Source organism: Carassius auratus, chromosome 15 (assembly GCF_003368295.1).
Source record: "Carassius auratus strain Wakin chromosome 15, ASM336829v1, whole genome shotgun sequence".
In the NCBI taxonomy this organism is placed as follows: Eukaryota; Metazoa; Chordata; class Actinopteri; order Cypriniformes; family Cyprinidae; genus Carassius; species Carassius auratus.
In genome coordinates this window covers 19,909,619-19,918,567 of record NC_039257.1, presented here as the reverse complement: position 1 = coordinate 19,918,567, position 8,949 = coordinate 19,909,619, and the positions used below count along the sequence as shown (strand labels likewise).

At 46.2% G+C, this 8,949-nt stretch overlaps 1 protein-coding gene across 1 annotated transcript; it reads right to left on the bottom strand.

Annotated features, from left to right (window-relative positions):
* Nucleotides 1-1,585: 1,585 nt before the first annotated feature.
* On the bottom strand, nucleotides 1,586-2,533 carry LOC113114613 (olfactory receptor 52K2-like). The gene has a single exon (XM_026281486.1). It carries the CDS (start codon nucleotides 2,531-2,533, stop codon nucleotides 1,586-1,588), a length of 948 nt encoding a protein of 315 aa, XP_026137271.1.
* Between the last annotated feature and the right edge of the window lie 6,416 nt (nucleotides 2,534-8,949).

The following is an 8,949-nucleotide window of genomic DNA, read 5'->3' as shown; positions in this document are numbered from 1 at the left end:
CCAACATGGCGGAGACTGTGATATCGAGGGAGGCTTTGTGGTATGACGACAACTCCTCATTCTCAATATATATATATATATATATATATATATATATATATATATATATATATATATATATATATATTAGGGCCGGGACTTTAACGTGTTAATTGAGATTAATTAATTTACACAAAAAATAACGCGTTAACTAAGATTAATTAATTACAGAAAAAAAATTCCCGCATTTTTAATAACTTATTTTTGCACCGCGGAACGTTTCTCACTGGATGAGTTTCGGCGGGACCGATTATACTGAAGCACCAACTAGCGTTCGCATATCACCGCAGCACACATCGAGCCTCAAGTATCACCTCAACACAAAACATATAGCAGCTAGCGTGGACTTTACACTTTATGTTGAACTAGGTATTATTTTGTTGGTGCAACAGTTTATGTTGAACTCTTTATTGTTTTGGCCAAGGTAGTTGAGAGTTGGACTTAGTATGTTATGGCCTCTGAAGCAACAGAGAGATGTCAGTGTTTCCAATGTTCTGAATGTATTTGACAGTATTGTGTATTACTTAAAAACACTTTACAGAAGGTTCCAGCACCTATAAGCTTCCTGAATTTCTGAAATGTACTATTTCTAAATTGTTTCTAAATATGCTATTGCTACACTTCATGGCAAAAATTGCACTGGTCTGCTAGACTTGGTTGAACAAAAATAAACAATATTTTGTTGCTTAAGCTCATTTATTCAGTCATTATTCAATGGTATACTATAAATCCATGTGAAAAAAAAATTACTTCTCACTGTTCTCAGGTCAAATATTTATATGCGATTAAAATGCGATAAATTTCGATTAATTAATTACAAAGCCTCTAATTAATTAGATTAATTTTTTTTAATCGAGTCCCGGCCCTAATATATATATATATATATATATATATATATATATATATATATATATATATATATAAAAATGTATTCAAACAATAAATATTGTTTTGCAGTTCTTTAATGAATGTGATGACAGATAACTGTATTGTCTGTACGTACTGAAATCTTTTTATATTTAATTAAGCACGACATAAACATGAATAAACATCAGAATGTAGGCTATTTTATTTCAACCATGGAAAAACTTCAATACACACCATTTTTCAAGTAAGTCCATCAATGATATACTCCTGTCTGATTTGTTTGTTGACAAGATGGCAATTTGACATGATTGGTCGGATTGCCTTATTGGTCTATTGGTTCTGTTCTTCTGTTCTGTTACCATGGTTATTCATTGTTTGATTAATTCTGTTCATGCATCATTTGGTTTGGCTGGTGTCTCACTATTTAAAGCCTGAATTTATTTGTCAATTCCTATCTATACGCACGGTTGTGTTGTAGTTTCTCAGTGGTCTTTGGTGTATTTGCTTGTAGTTTAAAGACCTTGTTTGTGCTATTCTTCATCTCAGTGAAATGTACACTTGACACAATTCACAACTCTTGCAATTTTTATAATTAATCTAAAACTTTAACAAAATAATATATCCTTACTTAAATGCTACAGTTTCAGCATATTGTTGATCATATTTCAAACTCATTTATTTACAAAGGAAAGATCTTTACTTCACTTACAAGCTGAAGAAACTGTTGTCTTATTTCCTTTGTTCTCACTCCATAAACAATCGGGTTAAAACAACTTGGGAAAAGTAAATACATTGTGCTCACAAACACACGACTGTTAGTAGAAAAAGTATTTCTTATTCTGTATGACATGAATGCAATCAGGGCAAAAATCAAACTACTTGTCATGACAATGATGTGAGTAATGCAAGTGTTTATGGCCTTCATTTGGCCCTTGCCAGATTTAAAAACAGAGACAAAAATTACAACATAGGAACCAGTAACAAGAATAAAGTCAAAAGTTGGTATCAGGAAAGCTGTCAAAAGTCCTACTAAGTTATTAATAGATATATCTCCACATGCTAACTGAACCAATGCCATGTGTTCACAAAAACAGTGATCAATAACATTTGTTACACAGAATGTTAGTTTTCCAGCCATATAGACCATGCTGATATTCAGGAGTCCATTTCTGATTAGTGGGACAACAACAAACTTTAGAAAGTTAGGGATTGCCATGTATTTATGATAGTAAAGAGGTTTACATATTGCAAAGTAACGATCCAGTGCCATCCACAAAAGTAAAGTAGACTGAAATGCACCAACATAATGAATGCAAAACATTTGTATCAAACAACCAACTAGGGATATCCCACCCCAGTTGAATAGAAAGCTAACAAGCATGTTGGGTACAAAAAATATAGGTAAGATTAAGTCTACAACAGCCATTAAACCTATTAGTACATACATGGGAGAATGCAGAGACCTTTGACATATGATTAAATATAAGAGAATAGAATTTGCAGTGATGGACAATGAAAACATCAAAAAGAAGGGGATAAATAAAAAAGGCCTCCATTCCCCTAGACTGTAGAAACCATTCAGTTTGAAGTCTGTGAATAAAATATTTTGAGCAGAAAGATTCTTCATGCTGATCAATCCAATACAGTAGGCTAAACTACAGTACAATACATTTGAGAGTATTAGATAAATAATTCCTTTTTAAATGGCCTCTTTGTTAAACGGTGATGTGAAGTGGCTGTGAAGAGACCTACAATAATCTGTGTTCTCCCAATATGTTGATGGATAGAAATCTATACAACTTATTTTACCATACTTTGTTTTTCTATCATAATGCTCGGTCTTACAAGTTAGAGTGGAATGAAAACTTTTTACGAATCATGTCTCTAAATACTCAACGCTGTGTTCCCATGAGCCTGTGCACTATTCCCACAGAGAAACAGAGATCTTCTTCACAATACAGGCCCAAAAAAGATCTTTCTGAATGGATGGCAATGCAAAATGTGCACACTGATTTATTTATTATAAAGCAACTTATAAATTGGATATATTTAATTAGTACTTTTTTTTTCTTTTCGTTATGACATCTAATATATATTCAAAAAACAAACAAAGAAATAAACAAACAAACAAACAAACACCTGACCATTATTCAAATTTAACTGGTCAGGACAATTAATTAAAAGTTCTCTATAACAAACCAGTTCATTACCCAATAATTTAAATCTTCTTCTTTCTAATCAATACGAACAATCCTGTACAGCAGTGGTGCCCAACCCTGTTCCTGGAGATCTACCTTCCTGCTAAAAAATTCTGACCTCAAAACAACTCTCAAAAACATATTTTATAGTGCAAATAAGGTTAAAGATACAAATTCCGTCTGGTTGAGCCAGACAATAGAAACACTAGAAACCCATTCAGTAACAGGAGCAATGGTGAGGCCAGCAAGGATAATGGATTTAGGTGTTGACAAGACTGTTCAGATCTTCAGAAGCTGCCTTATTTGAATCATATTCACAACAACAAATGTATACCCTCATATATAGACAGTATTTTGTAAGTTACTTTATGTTGATTTCGATAGGTGGAAGAAACATTTAAAAATTCCTTACTCTTCAGAGAGTACTGTGTGTTTACAGTGTTACATTAGTAATGGAGTTCCACAAATAAAAATTATGTAGTTATGCCTGAAGCATTAAAGGTCCTTTTATTTCTTATTATATTTTTTATTAAAATATTTTTGTTTGTTTGTTTGTTTTTTACCCAAAATTAAGGTTTACTCACCATCAGGCCATTCAAGATATAGATGATTTGGTCAGCTGTTTGAACTCTCATTCTGACGACACCCATTCATTGCAGAAAATCCACTGGTGACCATGTTATGTAATGCTAAATCTGTTCTAATAAAGAAACAAGTCACCTAGATCTTGGATAGAGTACATTTTCAGCAAATTGTATTATTTTAACTATTCATTTAATGGTAATATGTATTATTATCATGTTCTGTATGACATGAATGCAATCAGAGCAAAAAACAAACTACCTGATATGAAAGTGAAAAACTGAAAGTGACGTGACATTCAGCCAAGTATGGAGACCCGTACTCAGAATTAGTGATCTGCATTTAACCCATCCAAAGTGCACACACTGTGAACACACACCCGGAGCAGTGGGCAGCCATTTATGCTGCAGCACCCAGGGAGCAGTTGGGGGTTTGGTGCCTTGCTCAAGGGCAGCTAAGTCATGGTATTTCCGACCCAAGACTCAAACCCACCACCCTAGGGTTAGGAGTCAAAACTCTCTAAGCACTAGGCCACAACTTCCCAAATTGATGTCACAATTAAGGGAGTAATGCAGGTGTTTATGGCCTTTTATGAGGCAAAAACACATGAAGAAGCAAACAGAATAACCTTACAAAAATTTAATTACTGCAGTTTTTTAGAAATAATGCTAAATTTTTTTGTTATATGTAGAAAAATGCAGTTTTTTTGGACATTAAAAAACGTCTTGGTTACGTATGTAACCCTCGTTCTCTGAAGGAGGGAACGGAGACATTACGAATGGGATCTCGCCCGAGAGCCCAATCACCTCCAAGTGGTACAAAACGAGCCAATGGTACACAAAGTACCTTGATCTGCGGAATTTGTATTGCGAGCTCCGCCCTGCAGAGCGGGTATATAAGGAGCAACGCGAGCAACTCGCATTCAAGTCTTTGCTGAGGAGCCGAGCCAGTGACCCGGCCGTTCAGCGGAACAGCGATGTGGCAAGGGGACGTAACGTCTCTGTTCCCTCCTTCAGGGAACGAGGTTTACATACGTAACCAAGAAGTTCCCTTTCAGTCAGTCACGTTCAACGTTACGAATGGGGTTCCTTACAAAATGCCACATGGCTGTCTTCCAGCGACCCGTGTGAGTGATAGCACCCTGTCGTGAGGCCAGCACGAGTGAGGGCCTATAGCTCGCACAGAATACACTGGGTAGCATATTCCAGCTGGACATATGCTAGCAGGCTGCCTGCCCGTGGGAGGACTTTCGGAAGGCAGGTATCTACCAAGGTGGTGATACATAAGAACTCTGAGGTACCCAGCCCGCAGGGTGGAAGTTTCAACGACAGAGCTGGCAAGGGGCTTGCCAAGGGAAAGACACATGCTGTGGAGAGACTTACTGTGGACATACACACGTGGGATTACCCAGAAAAGGGAATCACGACACATGGAGGCACCTAGTCCCACACATGGCTGACTAAGAGCATGTACGCAAGTGTTGAACATCAACAGTGCTGGAGGAACCCAGGGTTCTGACTGAGGAACTCACCTGAGGGGAATAGCGCACGCATCCAGTCCACGGAGTGGAATGGCGCAGCAAGCGGATTGACACCGAGCAGGTCCTTACTGGCCCGAAGGGGCGAGTACCCGGGAGGACACGGGCTCTACATGGAGATTATAAAATCTCACGAATGTGTTAGGTGTCGCCCAGCCCGCAGCTCTACAGATGTCTGCTAGCGAGGCGCCATGCGCCAGCGCCCAGGAGGAAGCTACACTCCTCTCACCCCTAGGGGGCATGGCAGGTCTCGAGCCTGATAAGCCAGGACAATAGCATCCACTATCCAGTGGGATAACCTCTGCTTGGAGACAGCCTTTCCCTTCTGCTGGCCTCCGTAACAGACAAAGAGCTGGTCTGAGGTCCTAAGGCACCAAGTTCTGTCCACGTAGGTGCGGAGCGCACGTACTGGACAGGGCAGCGCCAGGGCTGGGTCTGGGCGCAACCATGAGGACCTGCTCCTCGTCCTCCCTGATCTTGCACAACGTCTGTGCAAGAAGGCTCACTGGGGGAAACGCATACTTGCGCAGGCCCAGCGGCCAGCTGTGTGCCAGGGGGTGTCTGTGCCGAGGGTGCCCTCGGTCAGTGAGTAAAACAACTGACAGTGGGAATTTTCTGGAGAGGCAAACAGGTCTACTTCAGCGTCTCTGAAGTGTTCCCAAATCAGCTGAACCGACTGGGGGTGGATTCTCCATTCCCTGGGGCAAGACTGCTGTCGTGAGAGCTCGTCGGCTGCACGATTGAGCCTGCCCAGAATGTGAATGGCACGAAGCGACCTCAGATGCTTGTGACTCCACAGGAGGAGATGGCGAGCTAGTTGCGACATGCGGAGGGAGCGTAGACCACCCTGACGGTTGATGTATGCTACGGTCACAGTGTTGTCCGTACGGACCAGAACGTGCTTGTCCTTCAGCAGGGCCCTGAAGCGGAGCAGAGCAAGACGTATTGCTAGCAACTCGAGGCAATTGACATGCCACTGAAGTCGGGGTCCTGTCCAGGAGCCTGATGCAGCATGCCCGTTGCACATGGCACCCCAGCCCGTGGCAGAGGCATCTGTTGATACAACAATGTCTGGACACCGGTTCTAGGGGCACGCTGGCCCGTAGAAACGAGTGGTCCAACAACGGGGTGAAGTATCGGCGGCAGGCCAGAGTGATGGTCACTCGGAGCGTGCCCTGTGGCCATGCCCATCTCGGGACTCGGTTGTGAAGCCAGTGCTGAAGCGGTCACATATGGAGTAACCTGAGCGGTATGACTGCCGCCGCGGACACCATATGCCCCAGGAGACTCTGAAACAGTTTCAGTGGAACCGCTCTCTTGCCCTCAAATTGTCTCAGGTAATTCAGCAGTGACTGCGCGCGCTCGTTCGTAAGCTGTGCGAGAAAAGAGATCCTCTGCACAGGGGAGAGTTTGCTCTTTTCCCAGTTGACCAGAAGACCCAGTCGGGCGAGGTGTCTGAGCACCAGATCCCTGTGCTCGCACAACCGCTCTCGAGAGTGAGCTAGGATCAGCCAGTCATCGAGGTAGTTGAGAATACGGACACCTTGTTCCCTGAAAGGAGCCAGGGCTCCCTCCGCGACCTTAAAGACGCGGGGAGACAGTGCCAACCCGAATGGGAGAACCTTTCGCCTCTATGCCTGCCCCTCAAAAGCAAACTGAAGAAACGGTCTGAGTCGAGGAAGAATGGAGACATGAAAGTACGTGTCCTTCAGGTCGATCGCTGCGAACCAATCCATCGGACGAATGCATTCGAAAATGCGCTTGGGCATTAGCATCTTGAACGGGAGTCTGTGCAGAGCTCGGTTCAAGGCACGCAGGTCCAGGATTGGCCGTAACCCACCTGTCTTCTTGGGTACTATGAAGTAAGGGCTGTAAAAGCCGGACTTCATGTCTGCTGGAGGGACCGGCTCTATAGCGCCCTTTGCCAGCAGGGTCGCGACCTCCGCGCGCATGACAGGGGCATCTTTGCCCACCATCGTCGCGTGGACACCCCGAAACCTGGGGGGACGCCGGGCGAACTGAATCGCGTAGCCGAGCCTGAGCATCCGGATGAGCCAGCGGGAAGGCCTGGGGAGCTCTAGCCAGGCTCCCAGGAACCAAACCAGCAAGGGTCAAGGGGACTACAGGTGTACCCACAGTGGGGCAGCGTGGTGGAGCAGACAGCCCCAGCATGGGAGGCATAGCGTCCCTTAGCAGGGGCAGAGTGCGGGCACTCGTCTGACTCCAAGTGGCAAAGAGGGCATGAGAAGGCAAAGCGTTCTTGAGCCGTCTTTGCATGGAAACTGGCAAGGGGAGAGGAGAACAAGAGCGGTGAGGAAGCATGTCGCCAGCTGTCGTTCGTGGCCTCTTGGGACCCGGAGGTAGAGGAAACAGCTCTTTAGTGAAGGTTTGGGTACCACCGGCCGCAGGGCCAGTGGCGGAACAAAAAGAAAACGAGAACAAAGGATTCTCCCCGGCCCTCCTCCGGGGGAAGGAGTGGTCCTGCTTCCATCTCCTGATGAGCTGTCGTCTCCAACTCTGGGTCGCCCGTCTCAGGAACGCCGCTTGGCCTGGCGTTTTGCAGGTTTAGGGGCAGAGACGGGTTGCGCTGCCCTTCTGCGGCCATCTCCTCGCTGCGGCCGGGGTGAAGGCTGCTGCTGTGGCCGAGCGGGAGTGGAGGAGGCCGCAGAGGGGCGCCCTCGGTGACGAGCAGGCTGAGGTTGCGCCAGCGGCGGGGTGGAAGCAGCAGTGGGCCGCCGGGCAGGATGTGTCTGATGGCCTCAGACTGCTTCTGGGCGGCAGAGAAGTCGCCGAAGAGGCCATCCTGGGAGACCAGGGAGTTGAGGAGCTGAGCCCGATCAGACTCCCTCATGTCTGCCAGGTTCAGCCATAGGTGGCGCTCCTGGACCACCAAAGTGGACATCACCTGACCCAAGGAGCGCGCAGTGACCTTCGTCACCGGAGAGCGAGGTCGGTAGCAGTGCGCGCCTTCTGCAAAACCCCTGGGTCAGCACCGCCCTCGTGCAGCTGCCAGAGCAGCTTGGCCTGATAGACCTGAAGTGAGGCCATGGCATGCAGGGCAGAAGCGGCCTGGCCCGCAGCTCTGTAAGCCTTGGCCACAAGCGTGGATGAGAACTTACAGGCCATGCAGGGCAGCTTGGGACCACCACGCCAAGCGGAGGCGCTCTGTGGACACAGTTGCATCGCAACAGAACGCTCCACCGGGGGAATCCCAGCATACCCCTTGGCCGCCCCGCCAACGAGGGCAGTGAAGGCGGAGGAAGAACCAGAACGGTTTCGGGCAGTTAAAGGTGCCTTCCATGAACTAGTTACTTCCTGGTGCACTTCCGGGAAGAAAGGAACAGAGGAGGGTGCTGGCGATCCACATGAGCAGCCCCCAGGAACCAATCATCCAGCCTCGAGCGTTCGGGACATTTTGGTGGATTCCACTCAAGCCCGATGCTCCCCGCTGCCCGGGAAAGCACGGCCGTCAGCTCGGGATCGGACTCGGACAACGCTGGCACTCCCGAGGGAGGCTACGCAGCCGAACCCTCATCTCTTGAGGACTCAAGCCCCCCTTGTGATGTGGCGATCGACATACGGTCCTCTTTGCGAGCCCCGAATGAGATGTCAGGAGCCTGAGAGGGTCCAGCAAACTCATCCGGGAACCCGACCGGCTGCGGCGTATGTGAGGGGGGTGTGGCCCGAGGAGGTTCGCTCGTCGGGGAAGCCCACACGGTAACCCTC

What these genes read in the sequence shown, in the direction of transcription:
- LOC113114613 (XM_026281486.1), bottom strand. Translation starts at nt 2,533, where the DNA reads ATGAAGAATCTTTCTGCTCAAAATATTTTATTCACAGACTTCAAACTG.